Source organism: Physeter macrocephalus, chromosome 4 (assembly GCF_002837175.3).
Source record: "Physeter macrocephalus isolate SW-GA chromosome 4, ASM283717v5, whole genome shotgun sequence".
Taxonomy (NCBI): domain Eukaryota; kingdom Metazoa; phylum Chordata; class Mammalia; order Artiodactyla; family Physeteridae; genus Physeter; species Physeter macrocephalus.
In genome coordinates, this window is record NC_041217.1 from 34,359,095 (window position 1) to 34,382,505 (window position 23,411).

The following is a 23,411-nucleotide window of genomic DNA, read 5'->3' on the forward strand; positions in this document are numbered from 1 at the left end:
TTATAAATCTCTACTTTCTTGAACATATTAATCATAATTATGTAAAATTCATTGTCAGATAACTCAAATATCTGGGTTACCTGTAGCCTAATCTTGTTCTTTAGTCATGTTAGAATATCTAGTCATTTTTTACTGAAAGGTATTTTATGTTACAAAATTCTAGAGGCTCTAGATGATGTTATCTTCCTCCCAGGATGATTCACCCTTCTTCAACTAGGCAAATAGAATGATGGATGATCATCTAAACCCAGTCAGGGGCCGTACTGAGATGATATTACAGTCCTGGTAAGGCTCAATTTACCTCTGATTCATTCCTGCCCTCCTGTGTTTTCAACAGAGGGCCTACTGTATTCTCCAGCCCCTGGTGAGTCCCAAACTCTGATCTTTGTATCATTTTACCTCTCCATAGTTCTTTCCTCTCTAGATTCTTAATCCCTCTAGTTCTCATTGGCTTAGCAGCTCTTCATTCCTTTAAACAGATAATTTTCTACATTTTATCTAGTTGTTTATGGTGGAAGCACTGGTTTGCTACTAACCTCTCATATCAGTGGAAGCAGAAGTCAATAAAGGAAATTCATTTACAGGCACAAACCCACAACTACAAACAGAATAGGACTTAAATGTCCTTCTTTTTCCTAGAAGTTACTAGGAGAGATGTTCCAATAAAATAAAGGAGAAAACAAAGGAAGAAAAAAACACACAGAATCCAGAAAACAGGTGATCAAACTGAAGAGAGAGGTAAAGGAAATCTCAGAATGAAGATGAAAGATTCTAACTTCACAGCTGTTTAACAGGCCTAGAGAGCAGTAATTTCAGATGGAGCATGTTAAAAGGATCCAGGACAGAATCCCCAAACTGAAATTAACAGTGTACCTAATGTGTTTTAACATTTTGAAAGGCAATTTAGACTACTATTATATGTCATAAACACAGAAAATGAAACAAATTTTTTAAAAGATAATTATTAAGTGAAAAGAAAACAAAAAGTTGTGCTAGAAAGGAAACCATTATATGGCTCAGTTGTGAACAGCATTTAAAAAGTCATAATAATGAAATTCTTGAATAGTAAAATTATCAGTTATGATAATGAAATCCTATTTAGAAGGATGGGAGAAAGGAAGTGAATTTGGGGGGGAAGTAAAAAGAAGTAGCTAAACGCTTATCTTCCATAGAACCTAAAACTGAAAAATGAGCCGGTTCTTTAAAGGTTAAGATTTGGAAATAGATATCAAAACATAGACCTACTAGAGAATGGACTTGAGGATATGGGGAGGGGGAAGGGTAAGCTGTGACGAAGTGAGAGAATGGCATGGACATATATACACTACCAAACGTAAAATAGATAGCTAGTGGGAAGCAGCCGCATAGCACAGGGAGATCAGCTCGTTGCTTTGTGACCACCTAGAGGGGTGGGATAGGGAGCACACCATTGTAAAGCAATTATACTCCAATAAAGATGTTAAAAAAAACCATACTGTTAAGAGAGAATGAAGTTACTGCCTCTGGAAACCAGAATTAGGGGTAACTGTTTTCAAACTAGTGTGGGGGAGAATAATGACATTCTGAGATACACAAAGACTCAGTTTACCTTTTAGACATATATTTTGGAAAAGTTATTTGACAGTGTACTCTAACATTTAATGCAGAAAACCAAGAGATAGGAAGACATGGATCTAATAAACAATAAATCCAACCCATAAGACCAGTGAGAGGAAATCCTAGGATGACAGCTATGTGTCAGGCCTTTGGGGTACAAAGTAGTCCAATTTGCAACAGGCAGGCAAGAACATCTCCAGGAGAAAAAAATGAACTCCATGGAACAGTATGATTTAAAGGACGCAAAATCTTTTTATTATGGTGAAGTCACATTATCCTTCTGTCAATTAAAAAAAAACAAATGGTAGGACTAGAAAGTCTAAGAAAAATAAAGACTTGTACAAGAAAGTCATGGTTCCAATATGAAGCGGTACTAAGACATGGCAACTGGTGGAATATAAATGTACTTGATGATGTACCTACATCTAGAAACATTCTCCTTTGAGAATTCCAGTAATCATGATATTAGACTCATGAAAGGGAAATGTAATCCTAGCACATGACTTGGCACTGCAGTAACAATATTTATTTGGTGATAATAATTTAAATGCTGATTACTGGTTTGGAAACTTTAAAGTAAATCTATGGAGAAAAAATGAAAGAGTTTGTTTTGGTTATAGATGTTAACTACTGAAAATGTTAAAAAAAAAAAAGACAGTGGGGAGAAAAAATGGAGGAAAGGGTAGTGTTACCTATATAAAAGAGAGTAAAATAATGGACTAAAGTTGATGAAACAAAAAGTAGAATTACAGGTATAACATTTATTGATACCAAATTAACTAACAGAAAAATTAATTATAATACAACTAACAAACACTGAAAAGATAAAGGTAGGTGAGACAAAGGAGTAATTTGTGAGCTAGTTGATAGATATTGTCTAGAGTTGAATGTGGAGAACATCTGTGGTATTTTGACTGCCCAGCATCTGATTCTCCCTCCTGTGTCTGGTGAACACTTCTCTACGTGCCTCCTGCCGTTGATGCTGGAAAGGTCAATACTTGCTTTCCCAGTTTCCTAGGCAGCTAGCACATGGACATGTGATCTAGGCTCAGTCAATACTGCCTAGGAGCTAGTGACACCAAGAAGCAGAGATGGTGAAGAATCCATTCTTCAGCGGCGGCATGTAGTGACCAGGACAATGCAAGTTGATGCATCCAGGTTCAGGAGTGGCAGTGTGCCCTTACCAGTGGTTTGACTTTGCCTACAGTTCTAGCTGCCAAGTTTCACTTTGTTCCTATTCACATTCAGAGATTAGTTCTCTAGGCTTCTTGGCAATTATTAGTGAGTTATTCAATATCCTTTCAATAAATTCCTTTTCCATTTAAATCAGCCAGAGCCAGTTTTCTTTGCTTACAACCAAAAACTCTGATTAGTCCACTGATAAATCAAGAAATAGATGTGTGAGAATATAACTTGAGAAAGAATCAGAAACGCATATGTCAACAATGGTTAGCACATGCAATTCCTTTAACTTGTAATAAATCTTCCTGAATTCCACTTCCCTCGCTTTGTCTAGAAAATGCCTATTCATCTTCCAATTCTCAATTCAGATATTATTTCCTCTCCAAAGCCTTTCCTTGTCCCCTTAACATGTGCATACCAAGTCGTAGCACTCATCTGCATTGTAATGTACTATTAGTTTGTCTTTATTGTCCAGTATCTTAAAAGTTCCTTGGCTGAAGGGACCATGCCATGCTTACCATTATGCCTGGCACATAGTGGGTATTATTCTGTTGAATAAACAGAAGTTATGAAGGAGTTTTAATGAATTTTTTTCTAGATCATCTAACTTATAAATGAAAAGCCTGTTAACAGGGTGGTAAACATACCTTCGACATGGCTTCCTGAAGATGATGTAGGAGAAGGAAACACATAGTCATCTGAAGAATGAGATGTTGATGATCTATGTCGGGATTGGTGGTGGTTTTGCTTTTGCTTTTTTTCCTTTTGTTTGTGTTTACCTTCGAATGATATAAAATGTAACACAATCATACTCTCAAATATTAGCAACAAATGAGTGAGAAACAAAATAATTTATAAAATGCACTTAAAATTACACAAAAGGTCTTAAAGCAAGTAAAATTCCTACCTCCATTTCTGCCGGTCCTGGCATCTTCAGAACTTCTGCGTTCTGTGGACTTCTTATCCATGTATAAAACCTGCCTGCCATGTCTGTAAAACAAAAATGTTGACAAATTACTAGAGAATTTAAAAAGCAAAGTGATGTTTTTTGGACAAAATAAATAGAAATTATGTTTCATATTCTCACTGGAAAGAAGGTAAGGTATTAGTTATCCACAAAATGGTTTTATATTTTTATTAAATAGTAAACTTTTACACACCTAATTTGAGTATCTGTCATCACAACAAAAATCAAATACATGTTTCCATAACCTTGGTAAAAATCTCATGCAGATTCTACCAAAATAAACACCCTGTTTTAGTTGAACTTTGCTTTATAGTCTGAAAGAACAAGAATTTAGTATTAATGTGGTAGTACTCTTGGATCACACTGTGTCAAACTGGTTTTCTTCATGAATAAAGGCTATAAACTGAATTGTACCCTCCAAAATTCATTTATCGAGGCTCTAACCCCCCATGTGACTATATTTAGAGACAGTGTCCTGAAGTCATATTAAAGTGATATTTAAACAATAAAAATTAATAAATTCATAATAGGAAAAATAAAAGAGTATCCAAGAAGGAAACGTGATTCAATAAACATCTGAAAACAAGAAAGCAGATGCAAGCGTGTCAACATGAGAAGCTAAGAGTAGTGTAGTCTGGGATACTTGAGAAAGACATTACTGTAGGAGTGGTCTGCCTAGCAGAACCTGGAACAGGCACTGTGAGGGAGACTATGGAGGATGGGAATAAGAAGCAGTGTTGAAAACAGGAGGATTATTGAAGATCTGTTTGTACCATGATACAACCCAGTGATTATTCTCAAGCAGAAATTCAAAGGACTGTTTAAAAAAAATGAATGAAACATGGGGAGCTCCAGGGCAGCAAATACAAGTTTTGATGCCTCAGAGTAATACTTCCCTGAGTCTCATTTTTGGTTGTGTTCCAAGCAAAATAGCCAGCTTACTGCCAGCCCACCTGCCTTAATAATATTAAACATTACATAAGTGCTTGATATATCCTAGGCATTGTTCTAAGCACTTTACATGCATTACATTTTAATACTTATAACAAAACAATAAAGAACATTATCATTCCATTTTTTTCACGTTAGACAGAGTGCTTAAATACTTGCCCAAGATTACATAGCTAGTAAGTGGCAAAGTCTTAAAAGTAAAGCCTGGGGCTTCCCTGGTGGTGCACTGGTTAAGAATCTGCCTGCCAATGCACGGGACACAGGTTCAATCCCTGGTCCGGGAATATCCCACATGCCGCCGAGCAGCTAAGCCCATTCACCCAACTACTGAGCCTGTGCTCTAGAGCCCATGAACCACAACTACTGAGCCTGTGTGCCACAACTACTGAAGCCCACGCCTAGAGAAGTCACCACAAAGAGAAGCCACTGCAATGAGAAGCCTGCTCACTGCAACGAAGGATAGCCCCTGCTCACTGCAACCAAAGAAAGCCCGCACACAGCAACGAAGACCCAACGCAGCCAAAAACAAATAAGTAGATAGATAAATAGATAAATAAATTTATCTATTTATTTAAAAAAAGTAAAGCCTGAAGTTAACAATCTTCATCCATGTATAAAAAGTTTTGTCATTCTTCTTATTCCCTCATTCTTCAGTGTGAATGCACAACCAAAGAGCACCAGATATTTGAAGAAAATCTACAGCATAATAAAACCTAAGATAACATAGAAACAATCAAGATAAAAAAGAGAACTTTAAAAATTATGATCTGTTCTTTCAGAGACGTTTAGGAGATACTGAACTCATAAGACAAAAACAGGATGTTGAGAAAGAAGCACTCTCAGAAAATAAGAACATTCTTCTTAGTTAAAAATATTATTCAGAAATAAAAAAACTTAAAAGAGGGGCATTAAAGATAAAATCAGTTTAGAAAAAAAATAAGAATCACAGAGAATAAAATCCAAGAGGCCAAATATATAAACAATAAGAATTTCAGAAAGAAAGAAGAGAAAATGGAGGAGAGGAAATAAAAAATTTAAAAATTTCTCAGAGCTAAACAGGAAAAGAACTCTTCAAATTGAAAGACCCCCTAACTCCTAAAGAAGATCAAAGGAAAAAACTCAGGGACTTACCTGGTGGTCCAGTGGGTAGACTCCACATTCCCAATGCAGGGGGCCCGGGTTCGATTCCTAGTCAGGGAACTAGATCCTGCATGCATGCTGCAACTGAGAAGTCTGCATACTGCAACTAAAGATCCCTCATGCCGCAATGAAGATCCCATGTGGCTGCAACTAAGACACGGTGCAGCCTAAATAAATAAATAAATAAATATTAAAAAAAAAACAACAACAACCAAACAAAAAAACTCCATACTTAGACACATCATGTAAAATTTTCAAGAGACATTCCCAAATGCTTCCAAAGGGAAAATGGTCACAAGGAAAGATTCAGTATAGCAACAATCTTTTCACCAACATCGAATGCTAGGACATATTGAAAAAAGATCTTTGCAGTTCTGGCGAAACATTATTTTAAATCCAGAATTCTACATTCAGTTAAGTTATCAAGAAATAGGCAGGTAAAATCAAACCATGCAAATATTTGGAAAGTTTATCTCACATGTATATTTTCTGAGAAGTTACTTGAGTATGTGCTCCAGCAAAATAAAAGTAAAAACAAAGAAAGCAGAAGGTGAGGAATACAAAGGTATGGAAAACCCCAGAAGTTCAAAGGAAAAAGTAAAATGAAAAAACTGAATTCAAAGGACTAAAAAGCAATTGGTCCAATTTGGAACAAAATGTTAATGGGTTCTAATAAAAATGTTGTCAATAATTAGTTAATGCTAGCAACATTTTCTAGAAACATGATCCTGGACCTTAAGAGAAATATAATCCAAGCACATTACTAGGACTTTCAGTGAACAATATTTATAAAGTTACAATAATATAAATGTTTTTTAAATTGGTTTCAACTTATAAATTCAACTTCTAGAAGACAATATGGACATTTTAATCATAGTTATAGAATACAAAGTAATTTATCTAATTGCAATGCTAGAAATGTAAAGTTACAGCTGACAGAACATGAAAAGGGAAGGGAGAGGAAAGGTAGGAGTGCTAATATCCTACAAAGTCAAGAGATACTGATAACACTTGTTGGAACAAGAAATGTGTGATTAAATATATTGCTTAAGATTATAAGGGTAAAAAATACAGTAAATAAAAACCATCTTAAAACTATCAAATCCAGGGAGAAGGTGGCCAGCAGAAGTGAAGGGTGATACAGGTCCTCATCTATCATAGCAGAAAGTCAGAGGATAACATCTAAATTTGATTAACTGAGAAAGGAAAATATAAGCATATTATTTAGAGGTATAATTGTAATCACCAAAGAAACTAAACATAGAAAAGATTTAAAGCATTTGTTTCTGGGGAGCTGGATCTAGAATGCGAAGAAAGCAAGTGGGATGGAGACTGTTTTTTGCTTTTTGGTTTTTAATTATAAATCCTTCCACACTCCTTGATCTTTTAATCATGTGCATTATGCTGCTGAATGTTTCAAAATTAAAAAATATATATATTTTAAAGAGTGAATGGTAAGCAAGGAAATAGAGACAATAAACAACTATATTTTCTGAAAACAGAAAAATGGTATAGTGTTTGGAGGAATTATTGAGGTCAAGGGTAGGATTTTAAAAGGTGATTCTAAACTAACTATGGTGGTTTTTTTTAACTTAAAATTTTCTTTTAAATTTACATACAGAAAAACTGTGTGTGTGTGTGTGTGTGTGTACATAGTACTATGAGTTTTAGTAGATGCATAGATTTAACAACCATTATACAGAACAATTACAATATCCCAAAATACCTTTGCAGTCAGACCCTCTCCTTACCCTTAACCTCTGGCAATCACAATGTGTTCTCTGTCCCTTTAGTTTTGCCTTCCCCAGTTTTGCCTTTCATATTAATATAATCGTAGAGTATGTAACCAATTGAGATTGGCTTCCTTTGCTTAAGATAACACTTCTGTGATTCATCCAAGTTATTGCATATACAAATCATTTGTTCCTATTTATTTCTGAATACTATTCCACTGTATGACTGGACCACAGTGTGGTTCCATTTACCCACTGAAGGGCATTTAGTTTATGTAGTTTCTCTTGTTAAATATGTTAATATGGTGAATTACACTGATTTATTTTCAAATGTTGAGCCAGCTTTGATTTGGAACATTTTGGAGAATTACAAATAATGATACTATAAATATTTGGGTACAGATTTTTGTGTTCACACAAGTGTCCATTTCTCTAGGATAAACATTTAGATGTGGAATTGCTGGGTTATATGGTAAATGTATGCTTAACTTTATAAGAAACTGCACAACTGTTCTCCAGAGTGGCTGTACAGTAATGTATGAAGGTTCCCATTTCTCCACATCTTTGCTAGAACTTGGAATTATTTTTTTTAATAAATTCTTATAGGTCTGTAATGTTTCTTGTCATTTTAATTTGCATTTCCCTAATGATTAATAATATTGAAGATTTTTTCATGTGCTTTTTTGTCACCTGTATATCTTCTTTAGTGAAGTGTCTGTTCAACTTTTCCATGCTGTTTTTTTTTGTTTTTTTTAAAAAATTTATTTGTTTATTTATTTATGGCTGTGTTGGGTCTTCGTTTCTGTGCGAGGGCTTTCTCTAGTTGTGGCAAGCGGGGGCCACTCTTCATCACGGTGCGCGGGCCTCTCAGTATCGCGGCCCCTCTTGTTGCAGAGCACAGGCTCCAGACGTGCAGGCTCAGTAATTGTGGCTCACGGGCCCAGTTGCTCCGCGGCATGTGGGATCCTCCCAGACCAGGGCTCGAACCCGTGTCACCTGAAATGGCAGGCAGACTCTCAACCACTGCGCCACCAGGGAAGCCCCTTCCACGTTTTTTATTGAGTTGTTTTGTTTTCTTGTCAGGTTTTGAAAATTCTTTATATATTCTGGATACAAATCCTTTGTTAAGTATGTGGTGTGCAAATATTTTCTCCCAATATGCCTTGTCTTTCATTCTCTTTGTAGTGTCCTTCATATAGCCATAGATTTTAATTTTTTAATTAATCTTTATTGGAGTATAGTTGCTTTACAGTGTTGTGTTAGCTTCTGCTGTACAGCAAAGTTAATCAGCTATATGTATACATATATCCCCTCTTTTTTGGATTTCCTTCCCATTTAGGTCACCACAGAACGTTGAGTACATTTCCCTGTGCTATACAGTAGGCTCTCATTAGTTATCTATTTTATACATAGTAGTGTATATATATGTCAATCCCAATCTCCCAATTCATCCCACTCCCCCTTCCCCCTTTGGTATCCATATGTTTGTTCTCTACGTCTGTGTCTCTATTTCTGCTTTGCAAATATGTTCCAGATTTTAATTTTTATAAAGTCCAATTTATCAATTTTTTTCCTTTATAGATAGTGCTTTTGGTGTTGCATCTAAGAACTCTTTGCCTAATCCAAGGTCACAAAGATTTTCTCCTAGTGTTTTCTCAAGAGTTTTACTCTTACTTTTAGGTCTATGATCCATTTGGGGTTAATTTTATATATGGTGTGAGACGTAGATCGAGGTTCACTTTTCACATATGGATATCCAATTTTTCCAGCACCATGTACATGTATTGAAAGGGCTGTCCTTTCTCCATTGGATTGCATTTGCACCTCTGTCAAAAATCAATTGGTCACGGGCACACCAAAATTACAACTATTTACAGATTTACTGATGAGAAAAACCAGAAGACTAGCAGAAAAGGTCTTCTACAACTAAGGTTATAAAGAAGGAACCACAGTGAGATGGGCAGGAGGGTCAGAGACACAGTATAGTCAAGACTCATACCTGCAGGTGGGTGACTCACAAATGGGAGGATAATTACAAGACAGAGGTTCTCCCCAAGGAGTAAGTAGTCTAAGCCCCACATCAGGCTCCCCATACCAGGCGTCCTGCACCAGGAAGATGAGCCTCCAGAAAGTTTGGCTTTGAAGGCCAGCAGGCCTTCCTTTCAAGAGAGCTGGAGGACTGTGGGAAATAGAGATTCCACTCTTAATGGGCGCACACAAAATCTCACTCACTCCGATACCCAGGGCAGAAGCAGTAATTTGAAAGAAGCCTGGGTCAGACCCACCTGCTGATCTTCGAGAGCCTCCCAGAGAGGCAGGAAGCAACTGGATCTCATCCTGGGGACACAGACACTGACAGCAGCCCTTTTTGAGAGTTCATCCTACCATGTGGACACTGGTGCTGGCAAGCAACATTTCGGAATCCTCCCTCTAGCCTATTAGTGCCAGGACCTAGCCCTGCCCACCAACCTTTCTGCACCAGTGTGGGGATGCCTCAGGCCAAGCAACTACCTGGGTGAAGACGCAGACACAGTGACTAGGAACTAGCCACAGGAACCCTGGTCCTGGCCCTGCCCATCAGTAGGCTGAAATACCAACTCTGGAATCCCCAGGGCCCTGTAGCCAGAGACCCCAGAACACAGCTCCATCCACGTGAGGGCCAGGTTGAGACCCAGCCTCATCCATGAGTGTGTGGGCACCAGCCCCAAGTTCCTCTGGGCCCCAGCCCTGCCCACCAGTGGGCAGACACCAGCCCTGAACCATCACAGCCCTGCAGCCTGTGGTACCAGGACACAGCCCACCCACTAGCAAGCCAGCACCAGTTCCTGGACCCTCTAGGCCCTGGATCTAGCCATCATCAGACCAATACCAGCTCTGGGACAACTTGGGCCCCTTAGCTAGCTGCTCTGGGATCCAGCCCCTTCCGTCAGCAGGCTGACACTTGCTCTGGGACCCATAGGCCCCTGTAGCCAGAGACCTGGGAACCTGGTTCTACCAACCAGTGAGCTGGCATTAGCCCTGGGGCCCCCTGGGCCCCAGCCCTGCCCACCAGCAGACCAATACCAGCTTTGGGACACCCCAGACCCTACAGCCAGAACTGTCAGGAACTGGTCCCTCCCACCAGCAGGCCAACACTAGATCCAGCATTCCCAGCCCTGCAAACACCCAAACCAGAACCCGGCCCCACCTGCCAATGGCCAGCAGCCTCCACACAAGGCAGGGCCTGGCAACCAACAGAAACAGGGGCCAGCCACACCTACCATACCACCCACAGTAGTCAGCCCACCACAACTGAAGGACCGTTGCAGCCCAAATAGGGGGCACCCCTAGAGCATATAGCTCTGGTAACCAGAGGGACGTGTGCTGCTGGGATGCATGGGAAGACTCCTACAAAAGGCTTATTCTCCAAAGTCAGGAAACTTAATCAACCCACCAGATACACAGAAATAAAAACAGTAAATCAGGCAAAATGAGGTGACAGAGGAATATGTTAAAAATGAAGGAACAAGATAAAACCCCAGAAGAACTAAGTGAAGACAGGCAATCTACCCAATAGAGAGTTCAAGGTAATGATCGTAAAGATGTTCAAAGAACTCGGAAGAAGATTGGTTGAGCAGAGTGAGAAGCTAGATGCTTTTAACAGAGTTATAAAATATAAAGAATAACCAAACAGAGATAATGAATACAATAATTGAAATGAAAAATACACTAAGAGGGAATCAACAGTAGATTAGATGATACAGAGGAACGGATCAGCCAGCAGAAGACAGAGTAGTGGAAATCACTGCAGCTAAATAGAAAACAGAAAAAAAAAAAGTGAGGACAGTTTAAGAAACCTCTGGGACAACATCAAGAGTACTAACATTTGCATTATAAGTATCCCAGAACATGAGAGAAAGGGGCAGAGAACATATTTGAAGACATAATAGCTGAAAACTCCCCTAATCTGAGAAAAGAAACAGACATCCAGGTCCAGGAAGCACAGAGAGTCTCAAAGAGGATCAACCCAAAGAGGACCACACTAAGATACACTGTAATTAAAATGGCAGAAACTAAATACAAAGAGAGAATAAAAGCAGCATGGGAAAAGTAACAAGTTATACACAAGGAAATTCCCATAAGGATACCAGTTGACTTTTCAGCAGAAACTCTGCAGGCCAGAAGGGAGTGGCACAATACATTTAAAGTGATAGAAAGGAAAAGCCTACAACCAAGAATACTCTGACCAGTAGGCTTTCATTCACATTTTTTTTTAACATCTTTATTGGAGTATAATTGCTTTACAATGGTGTGTTAGTTTCTGCTTTACAACAAAGTGAATCAGTTATACATATACATATGTTCCCATATCCCCTCCCTCTTGTGTCTCCCTCCCACCCTCCCTATCCCACCCCTCTAGGTGGTCACAAACCACCTAGCTGACCTCCCTGGCCATGCGGCTGCTTCCCACTAGCTATCCACCCTACATTTGGTAGTGTATATATGTCCATGCCACTCTCTCACTTCATTCACATTTGATGGAGAGATCAAAAGCTTAACAGACATGCAAAAACTAAAAGAGTTCAGCACCACCAAACCAGGTTTACAAGAAATGTTAAAGGGACTTCTCTTAAGTGAAAAAGAAAAGGCCTAGAAACATGACAATTACAAAAGGAAAGATCTCATTAGTAAAGGTAGTAAATCAGCCATGTATAAAACTAATAGGAAGGTTAAAAGACAAAGTAGTAAAATCATTTGCGGTAAGTAGTTAAGGGATACACAAAACAAAAAGATGTAAAATATGATGTCAAAAACAGTATACATGGGTGGGGGGAGTAAAAATGTAGGGTTGTTAAAATTCATTTGAATTTAGGAGGTCAGCCATCTAAAACAATCATAGATGATAGACAGATGATAGATAGGGTAGACAGAGATCAACTGCTATGTAAATTGTGGGGAATATAGTCAATAACTATGTAATATTTCTGTATGGTGACATATTATAACTAGACTTATTGTGGTGATCATTTAAAAATGTACAGAAATACCAAATCACTCTGTTGTGTAACAGGAACTAATGTAGTGTTATAGGTCAATTATTGTTCAAAACCAAATAAACTCTTAGAAAAAGAGATCTGATTTCTGGTTACCAGAGGTGGGAGTGGGGGGAGGGGGAATTTGATAAAGGTGGTCAAAAGGTACAAACTTCCAATTATAAGATAAATAAGTACTGGGGTATAATATACAACATGATAAATATAATTAACACCACTGTATGTTATACATGAAAGTTGTTACCAGAGTATATCCTAAACTCTCATCACAGAAAAAAACTTTCTTCTATATTTTAAAATTTTGTGTCTATGTGAAATGATGGATGTTCACTAAACTTATTGTGATAATCATTTCATGATGTATGTAAGCCAAATCATTATGCTGTACACCTTAAATTTACACAGTGCTGTATATCAATTATATCTCGGTACAACTGGAAGACAAAAAGAGAGAGTCCCCATAGATCTCCCTAGCCCCTTCCACCAGTAAAGAACACAGTGAGAAGTCAGTTGTCAGTCATGTGCAACCAGGAAGAGGGTCTTACCATAATCCATCCATGATGGCACCCTGCTGTCAGACTTCTAGCCCCTAGACTGTCAGAAATAAATGTTTATTATTTAAGAAAAATATCAATTGGTCATATTTGTGTGGGTCTATTTCTGGATTCTATTCTGTTCCATTGGTCTATGTGTCTATACTTTCACCAATACCACACTGTCTTCATTACTGTAGCTTTATAGTAGTCTTAAAATCAGATTGTTTGAATTCTTCAACTTTGCTATTCATTTGCAAAATTGTTTTTGCTATTCTGGTTCTTTTACCTTTCCTTATAACTTCATTATTTTTTTTAATTTTTTAAAAAATTTATTTATTTTTTGGCTGCGTTGGGTCTTCATTGCTGTGCGCGGGCTTTCTCTAGTTGTAGAGAGCGGGTTCTACTCTGCGTTGCGGTGCGCGGGCTTCTCATTGCAGTGGCTTCTCTTGTTGCGGAGCACGGGCTTCAGGTGCTCGGGCTTCAGTAGTTGTGGCACATGGCTCAGTAGTTGTGGCACACAGGCTTAGCTGCTCTGCAGTATGTGGGATTTTCCCAGACCAGGGATCGAGCCGGTGTTCCCTGCACTGGCAGGCGGATTCTTAACCACCGCACCACCAGGGAAGTCCCCTCCTTATAACTTTAGAATCAACTATATCTACAAAAATTCTGCTGGGTTTTTTTATTGCAATTGCATTAAATGCATATATCAATTTAAGGAGGATTGACATCTTAATTATACTGATTCTTTTAATCCATGAACACAATATGAATGTTCTTTGATTTCTTTCAACAGTGTTTCATAGCTTTCAGCATATAGATCCTGCACATGTTTTGTCAGGTTTAGACAGTACCTAAGTATTACACTTGTGGGGGAGGGGAGGTCAGTTTCCAGTTGTTCGCTGCTAGTGTAGAAATGATTTATTTTTGTATGTTAATCTTTTATCCTGCAACCTCCTAAATTCACTTATTAGTACTAACAGTTTTATAGATTTCTTGAGATTTACTAGACAATTATGTCACCTGAAAATAGGGATAATTTTATTCCTTCCTTTCCAATCAAAACACCTTTTATTTCTTTTTCTTCCTTACTGCAATTGCTAGGACTTCTAGTGAAATATGAAATAGGAGTAGTGAAAACATAATCTTTGTGTGGTTCCTAATCTTGGGGGTTGGAGACATTCAGTCTTCTACCATTTAGTATGATGTTAGCTCTAGGTTTTGTAGATGCCTTTTATCAGATTCCCTGTTACTCCTAGTTCACTGAGTTGTTTTGTTTTGTTTTGTATTAAACATTGATATGAAGACAGCTACATCCTTTCTGAAACTTAATGTACACATTCCATTTGTTCGCTGTCTATAAAAGTACAAAATTTTTTAAGATAGAAAAGCATAGATAAATAGTGAGTGCCATCTCTTGGAGAGACTACCAAGACCACATCAAATGGTACTGTCCATCCTCACTCTTCACCATCTCTCTGCCATTTCAGCAATGTAGAGAAAGGATGTATCTGCAGCCGTACACACCTCAAACCTTGTTATCATTGACTCTTTCCTGTCTTTACCCAATTCCATATCCAGTCAGATACCAACTCCTCTTGATTTGTCTTTGCCAATATTTCTTGTAATCTCCCCCATTCCCTTACTGCTTGGCACTGTCCTTAAATACCTCTGAATTACCTACATTGTTCTACCTGCCACCTAACTAGTCTTACTGCCTTTCTCCACTTTAATTCATCCTTCATACTGCTGCCAGACTTATCTTCTTAAACCTCCAATGGTTCCACACTGCCTATAAGATAAACGCCCTCCACAGCTGGCTTAGCCTTGCCTTTTGAACTGCAGTTCATTTTCTCTCCCTAAATCAGGGTTTTTTAACACGTAGGCTTTGGAGGGAAGAGGTAGGTCATGAATCTCCTAAAAATTGAGCATAAAACGATGTATAAATGTGAAATTTATTTCCAGAGCAAGGTCTACAGCCATTATCAGATGTTCAGAGTGCTAAGAGAAATCTTCAAACTAATCCCCGTCTCTACTATAATGTATCAAGAACATACTATATAGCCTCGCCAACAGTTCCCACTTCAGTACAAAGTGAACAATCATTTCTCTGAATTTAGATTCACACACTTTTAATAATCTCCCCTAACCATAACATTTTACAGATGAGGAAACAAGTCTAGCACTTAAACTCTTTTGTCCAAAGTTACTTCTGTAGAATTTGTTTTCTGTGCAAATGAGTTAGTGTTTATCTGCTATTTTCTTGGACTTTTTATGAATAAATGTCATATGTCTCCTTGAGGTCAGGAACTAAACCTCAGAGTTCTTTGAAACTGCAATTATCTTTGTTATCTTACAAAAACTAGTTGCTCAAATGTTTGCTGAGAATAGTGGTCATGATTATGACAGTCATACTAAGGCAGGGGAGAAAGGCTGATTAATGAGTACATACTGGGTTAGGAGTACATTTTTAAGTAAGGAGGCATAAGCACACACTGGGGATGCAAAATATTACTAAGCTCAGAGCTTACGTGCCTGATAAAATGGAACACTCAAGGGTTTGAGTGAGAAGAAGCTCTGAAAAAGTTCTTAGAGGTCAAATTTCCATAAATAGGGATCTTCTAGACCAGGGGTCCCCAAACCAGTACTGGTCCGTGGCCTGTTAGGAACCAGGCCGCACAGCAGGAAGTGAGCAGCGGCGGGCAAAGAAGCTTAATCTGTATTTAAAGCCGCTCCGCATCGCTCGCATTACCGCCTGAGCTCCGCCTCCTGTCAGATCAGCAGGGCATTAGATTCTCATAGGAGCGCGAACCCTACTGTGAACTGCACACGCAAGGAATCTAGGTTGCGCGCTCCTTATGAGAATCTAATGCCTGACGAGCTGAGGTGGAGCTGAGGCCGTCCCATCACCCCCAGATGGGACCTCTAGTTTCAGGAAAACAAGCTCAGGGCTCCCACTGATTCTGCATTATGGTGAGTTGTACAATTATTTCATTATATATTACAATATAATAATAATAGAAATAAAGTGCACAGTAAATGTAATGCGCTTGAATCATCCCGAAACCATCCCCCACCCCATCCCCAGTCCTTGGAAAAATTGTCTTCCACAAAACCGGTCCCTGCTGCCAAAAAGGCTGGGGACCACTGTTCTAGACAGTATTCAGAAAAAAAATTCCTCAGGAGAAGCAACGAAAAGGGGGATGCAAAGGACTGGGGAAGGATGAAGGGGTGACTGCACCAGCTTTGGAGCGAGCTACAAAATGGATTCAAATTTCAACTCCATCCCACGCAAACGACGTCACCTCCAGCAAATTAACTTTTCTGTGCCTCAATTTCCACATTTGTATCTACTTAAGGATTGTTGCCATGATTAAATAAAAGAATGCGTGTCATTTACGTCAGGGTCCTACTCTTAACGCATTCTTTCCTTAACTGCTGCAATTATTTAATTAGAAAAGGATTTTTAGAGGGAAGAGGGGATCGGCGCTGAGAGGGCTGGTCCTTGGTAACCGATTTTCGTTAGAAGATGAAAGATTCTGAAGCAGAAAGTAAGTGTATATCCCCGAGGCAGGTGGGTTAGAAGTGATGGTGGGAGCATTACCATGGTGTGTAACTGCGGGGCCGTCACTATGGCTGGACGAGGAAGGGCTGAGACGAATGTCAGACCAAGAACACACCCTCCAGTGTACAGGTGAGAGGTCGGCACCCGTTTAAGATCAACGAAGCGTTCATGAGAAAGGACACATCTTCTGGGGAAACCTCGAGCGCTGGGGGTGGTAGTGGACAGAACTGGAGTCACCCGGACGCCAGCGAGGGACTTCAGAGGGGAGTTAGGGGAGGAGGGGAAAAAAATGCCGGCGCGGCCTCTTTCTAGCCGCAGCTCCGACTGGGACCGTCACTTACTGGAAACTTCGAGGGAAACGACTTTTTTGGGCGGACTCAGCAGCCCCGGCCCGCAGGTGCTGAGGAACCAGGTCGGCCACCGCCGCGGAGCCTGACGCCCGTCCCCGCCCTACTGCTCCAGGTGGGACCGGCGAGGCCTCCGGGCGCGTACGCGTCAGCCGACCGGAAACGCCCGGGCAGCGACACAAGAGGTGGGCGGAGCCGACGTGGTTCTTCCGGTCGCGCGGCTTTCCGCGGGGGATGCGGATAGCTGGGTGGCCTCCAGTCACGGTTTGACTCTTCGCAGAGCGCTTCCACACACATCACGAACCTCAAACCAGGGCCAGATTCTGTAACAGATTGTCACCAAATGGCAGCGTTTTCCCGCAACTTGTTTGAGATTCCATTTCAAATTCTGTAATAGATGTCGCCAAATGGCAAAGTTTTCGGTAGACTAATTTGCCCACATTTGATACTTGTGCAATATGGAGACTTAACATTGAGCAAGGTGGTTATTTCTCCGTGAATTCAAGTGTTCCCTTGTTATTCAGGTGAAGGCTTGCAGTTTTCTTGGTGTTTTGCAACATTTCCTTTTAGGTTTTTCCCTAGCGGTTTGGCTGCTGTTCTAGTTTGTTTGCTCTTCCTAGTGTACTATTATTATACCCCAGGATAATTTGGTTTTTTGGTATATTGATCTATGTGGTCACCTCGCTGAACCTTTGTATTCTTTTTTTTTTTTTTTTTTTTTTTTTTTTTTATTATACCCCAGGATAATTTGGTTTTTTGGTATATTGATCTATGTGGTCACCTCGCTGAACCTTTGTATTCTTTTTTTTTTTTTTTTTTTTTTTTTTTTTCGGTACGCGGGCCTCTCACTGCTGTGGCCTCTCCCGTTGCGGGGCACAGGCTCCGGACGCGCAGGCTCAGCGGCCATGGCTCACGGGCCCAGCCGCTCTGCGGCATGTGGGATCCTCCCAGACCGGGGCGCGAACCCGTATCCCCTGCATCGGCAGGCGGACTCTCAACCACCGCGCCACCAGGGAAGCCCTGAACTTTTGTATTCTTAATAATCCTCTTGGATTTTGTAGGTGAGCATTTATGTGTAAATAACAATTTGGGCTTTTTCCTGGAATCCAGTACAGCGCTGTATAGTAGTGTCAAGGGTACTTAATTTTTTCCAGAAATTATTTGGATTGCATCCTACGTTTTGCTCATAATGTTTTCTAAAGGTTTGTGGTAGATACAACAAACATTTTAAATGCCTTTAAAAAATTAAGGCATTTGGTTCTTTTCCTAGATTGTCAAGTTGTTTGTTTCTTAAAATCAGAAATGGGTATTGAGAATTACCAAATACTTTCAGTGTTAGTTTTAGAGGTGATCATATAGCTTTCCTCCATTACTCTACAATAATAGAACTACAGTAGTAGATTTTCTAATGTTGAGCCATCCTTACAATCCTAGTATGTGTTCTTCCATTACATTGCTGTATGCAATTTGCTGTGTATTTAATTTAGGATTTTTGTTTCTATATTCATAAGTGAGATTGGCTTATGGTTTTCTTTAGTTGTCTAGTTTTGATATCAGTTTCTGCTAGGTCTCAAAATGAATCAGTCAGGTTAACTTTTTATATGACCTGGAATAGACATAGCATGTGAATGATTTGTTACTTACGTTGAAGAACTCATCTTTAAAGCCATCTGGAAGTGGTGCCTTTTAAGGGATAATTTTTTTTTTCCTGGAAAAGTATCTGTTACATCTACATTTTCAAATTTAGTATAAAATTTTCCGTGGTATTATTAACATTTTTTTGATCTCATATTGTTCTTAATTCATTCTTACATATTTTATTGGAGTCTTTTTTTTTTCTTCATCAGATTTATTGAACCAATTTTTGATTTTATTAATAACCTCTAAGAAGTTTTTTCGCTTTCATTAATGTATGCCTTCATTAAGTTCTTCCTTCTTATTTCTTTGGTTTATTCTGTTCTTTCTGTAGAATCTTGAGTTGAAAGCTTATTTTCTTTAAAATGTTTAATATGAAATATTACAAACATGTATAAAGTTACAGGGAATAATATAATGAACACTTATATACCAGCCACCTAAATACTGCGTTTTAGCATTTTCCCCGTATTTGCTTCAGAGTTTAGTATTACCTATTCAGTTAGAGACCCCTGTGAACCCTTCTGCAATCTCATTCTCCCTTTCTTCTTCCCCAAAGGTAACTCCTTCCCTGGATGTGGTATCTGTCATTCTCATGAAAGCTTTTATACATGCTATATATAGCTATGTAAGTAACATATAGTGTTGTCTCATGTGTTTTTTAAACCTAACATAAATGATACCATTGTGTAACTTTGTTTTGTCACCAAAATTATATTTGTGTAAGTTATCCATGTTGATTCATGTAGTTCTAGTTTTTTCATCTTAAGTGCTGAATAGTATTCCATTGTATGACTTTAAAGCAATTTATCCATTCTCCTTTTGCTAGTAATTTAATGATTACTGATTTTTGCCATTATGGTACTAGTTAATTCTTGTACACATCTTATTGGGCACATGGCAAGAATTTTCGGTTATATGTCTGAAAATGGAATTGCAAGGTGGAAGGGTTTGCACAATTCAGCTTTATTTGATATTGCCAGATTCTTCTCCGGAGCTGGTACCAATTTACCCTTCCACCAGCAATGTGGGAGAGTTTCCGTTGCTCCACATCCATGCTGTGCCTTGTTTGTTTGGGGTTCCTCCCGCCAAGTTTTTCGATATTATAGACAGTGCTGGCGGTAAACTCTCTTGTATGCGTTTTCTGGTACACTTGTGCAAGAGTGTCTCTGAATATATACCTAGTAAAGGAGTTGTTAGCTCTGCTTTGTTTTAGATTAATATTTAAAAGCATATACATGTGTCCCCCATATTTGAGGTATTTCCTCTTTTAATAGTAAAATTTCAGTCATTCTTATTTATGTTTAATAAATATGGGTTTGGGTTTAATTCTAACTTGTTTTTTCTATGTATCATGCTTCCTGTTGTTGTCTTCTCTTTCCTGTCTTTGGTTTGATAAAGCTTCTTTTTCCAATTTTTTTTCTCTAGTGGTTTGGAAGTTATACATTCGGTCTTTATTCCAGTGGTTACTCTTATTATATAGTAACTCATTTAAATTATATTTTTATAGAAGCATGTAGAGTTAATCAGTACTCATATGAGGCAGTCTTGCATAGTAAGAGTGGAGCCTCTGAAGCCAGCCTGCCTGGATTCAGATCCTGGCTTTACCACTTATTAGCTGCGTAACCTAGAGCTTATTACATAACCTCTCTGTGTCCGTTGCCTCTCTGTAAACATGGATAAAATAGCATATACCCCATAAGATTGCTGCAAGGATTCGCATGTGTGTTTTTAAATTAGTTTTTATTTTTGGCTGCATTGGGTCTTCGTTGCTGCATGTGGGCTTTCTCTAGTTGCAGTGAGCAGGGGCCACTCTTCGTTGCGGTGCATGGTCTTCTCATTGTGGTGGCTTCTCTTGTTGTGGAGCGCGGGCTCTAGGTGCGCAGGCTTCAGTAGTTGTGGCACGTGGGCTTAGTTGCTCTGCGGCATGTGGGATCTTCCTGAACCAGGGCTCGAACCCGTGTCCCCTGCATTGGCAGGTGGATTCTTAACCACTGCGCCACCAGGGAAGCCCTTGCATGTTAATATACATTGCGTGTATAGAATTCTTAGGACAGTGCCTAGCACATAACACATAGCTCTCTCCAATCACCATTTTTTTCCATCTGTGAAATGGGCATCACACCTGCCTAGCAGATTTGTTACAAAGATTCAGTGCATTAGTGTTCATGTACAATTCAGTTTAATACACTGAGCATCTTTTGAATTAGACATGGTTTTTGGCTTCGAGGAGTTTGTGATCTAGTAAGGACACAGACCTGTGAACAACTGCAGGATGGTGTAAACTTATTACTCTCCCCATGTCCTCTCTTGTCCCCTTCTTATCTATGCACTACATAGAGCAGTTTTTTAGAACACGTCAGTCAGGTCATGCAATCCCCTGCCCACGTCAGGTCAACTTTCATTGCACTTCACATAAACCACAAACTCCTCAGCATGACTTCAGCACTAGATTCTGGGGCCTGCCTCCTCTTCTAACCTTATCTAGTGCCACCGTCCCCTCTTCTAATGGACTTCCACCACACTGGCCTATCCTCAGTTCCTTAAACCAATTCTTTTATTCCTCAGTGCACTCTGCCCCGAATTCTCATCCCACCTGCTCCTCCCATGGCTCACTCATCTTTCAGGTCTCAGCTTGATTTAGTCAGGCTTAGTTACAAACAACACAGTACACTCTAGCTGCTACAGGGGCTTTATTAATATAATGTCGTCCACAGAAGCTCCAGGAAGACCAGAGGCCAGATGCAGGTACAGCAAAGCCAGGTATGATACCCAAACACACTAGAGGCACTAGTGAAAATCCACCACTGTGGGCACTTGACACCAAACCCGCAGCTTCTATAAACACAACCTACAGAAATAAGAACTGGGTTCCAGGAGCTCTGCCTCTGGTCTACTCACCACTGGGAAGTCAGAGTCTGGCACATTTTCTTCTTCATCTTGCAAATCTTCTTCCAACAAAATGTTGAATCTTTCCAACTTCATCTTTCCAGTTGAAGTTTTGCATGACTGTGCCTGATTGGTGGGGCCTGGGCCACATTCCTGTGCTGCAAAGGAGGTCAAGGAGGCAAGTTTCCTCACAGGAAATGGCTCAGATTTTATAAGGGTGCCAGGCATCCAGGAAACATGTCACATGAGCACCGAATATCACGTGACCTCGGCATAAAGACTTCCCCAACAACCCAAAGTATGTACATGTTCTCCCCACCCGGCACCATTACTCTTTCACTGTAGTCTGTCATTTTCTTCAAGGCATTTATCACAACTTACATTGTTATATACTTATTTGTAACCCTGGAGTCAGAGTCTAATGTCCACGTGGAGTTGTATTCAAGCAAGTGTAACTCAAACAGCCAAAAATAATATAAACATGTATTTTAGCCTTTAACGTGGGTCTCTTGGAAGAATAAAAGCATCAGACAGGCTCCAGCTCACGATTGCCAACAGTTCCCATAGGAACTGTTCTTTTCTCTCTTCTTTAATTCTCCCCAATCCTTATGTGGATTGGTTTAGCTTGTCTTCATAAATTTTGCCCCTAGGGCTCTCCCTTCAAATGTTTTTTTGCCTATTCTTCTACTTTGCATCACAGACATTCAGAATGGGCTGAGACATACATGTTTCTCAGGAGAAAGAAGTTAGGAGGCAAAGTCTATCAGAGGCAGCTGGGAACATGTGCACGGTGAGCATTTTGGTTCACCGCTGTAGTGACCACCAGATTATGTTTTATGAGGACAAGGACAGTATCTGTTCTATTTGTACCTAACGTGAAATCTGACAAAAATATAGTCAATTAACGTTTGTCTTCTGGAAAAAAGAACAGTGCAGGAACTGAGTTATAGACAAGCAAGTATACAGCCCCGAGCAGGGGCTCTTGGCCTAGTGGAGGGTAGGGGTTGAGTGCAGGGGCTAGTTTGAGAAGGCATCCTGGAGGAGGTGAGGCCAAAGCAGAATCTTAAAGGGCACGAATTCACCAGGCAAAGGAGGAGGTGAGGGGAGAGAAGAGTATGCTAGGTAAAAATGTACCACAAGCACTAATGTCAGAATGGCTTAGAACGCTATTGCTAAAAGCCAAGTGGGACTGTCAGGAGGTGAGGCTGGAGAGGCAGAAGCAGGCATGTGGGGCCTTGCCCACCACACCAAGGAGGCTGGGCTTTGTCCTGTGGGTGATGGAGCCACAGTGGCTGGGGTGAGGTGGAGAGTCACCCTCAGATTTTCATTGTAGACATTACTGGGTATCAGTGTGAGGTTGGATCTGAAAGAGGCAAGAGGAGAAAATAGGGAGAATAGTTGTGAAGCAAAAACTGTAGGCCAGCAAATAGGGCAGTAGTAGGCAGTAGGGATAAGAGTAGTAGGAATAGTTTTAAGAAATTATTTGGAGGTCCAGTTGGCATACTGGGTGGGTGACTGGATGGGGAAAGTGAGGGGGGATTCATAGTGTCCAGACTCTGGCTTGGATGCTGATGTCATTAACTGGGGTAGTATAAACGGGAGGAGTCACAGGCTGGCAGTGGTGGGGAGACTGGGAAGGTCTCCAGTTCAGTTTTGGTGAAGTGTACTTGAAAGTGCCTGTGGGACTTCTATGCTTAGATGTTCAGAAGGTACTTGGATATAGGAGTCTGCAGCTTAAGGCAAAGGCCAGGGTCAAAGATACAGACCGAGGGGCTTCCCTGGTGGCGCAGTGGTTGAGAGTCCGCCTGCCGATGCAGGGGACACGGGTTCGTGCTCCGGT

At 40.0% G+C, this 23,411-nt stretch overlaps 1 protein-coding gene across 1 annotated transcript in view; it reads right to left on the reverse strand.

Moving 5' to 3' along the window:
* Positions 1-2,360: 2,360 nt before the first annotated feature.
* The window catches only part of LOC102987609 (uncharacterized), a 22,667-nt gene continuing 1,616 nt past the window's right edge, over positions 2,361-23,411 (reverse strand). The window contains exons 2-8 of the mRNA XM_055083865.1: positions 21,584-21,729; positions 17,042-17,331; positions 16,740-16,905; positions 5,828-6,003; positions 3,686-3,768; positions 3,426-3,557; positions 2,361-3,326 (exon numbers count right to left, since the gene is read on the reverse strand). Of these exons, the coding sequence (XP_054939840.1) occupies positions 3,322-3,326; positions 3,426-3,557; positions 3,686-3,768; positions 5,828-6,003; positions 16,740-16,905; positions 17,042-17,331; positions 21,584-21,729 (998 nt within the window). The 3' untranslated portion in view covers positions 2,361-3,321. The remainder of the gene's footprint in view (positions 3,327-3,425; positions 3,558-3,685; positions 3,769-5,827; positions 6,004-16,739; positions 16,906-17,041; positions 17,332-21,583; positions 21,730-23,411) is intronic.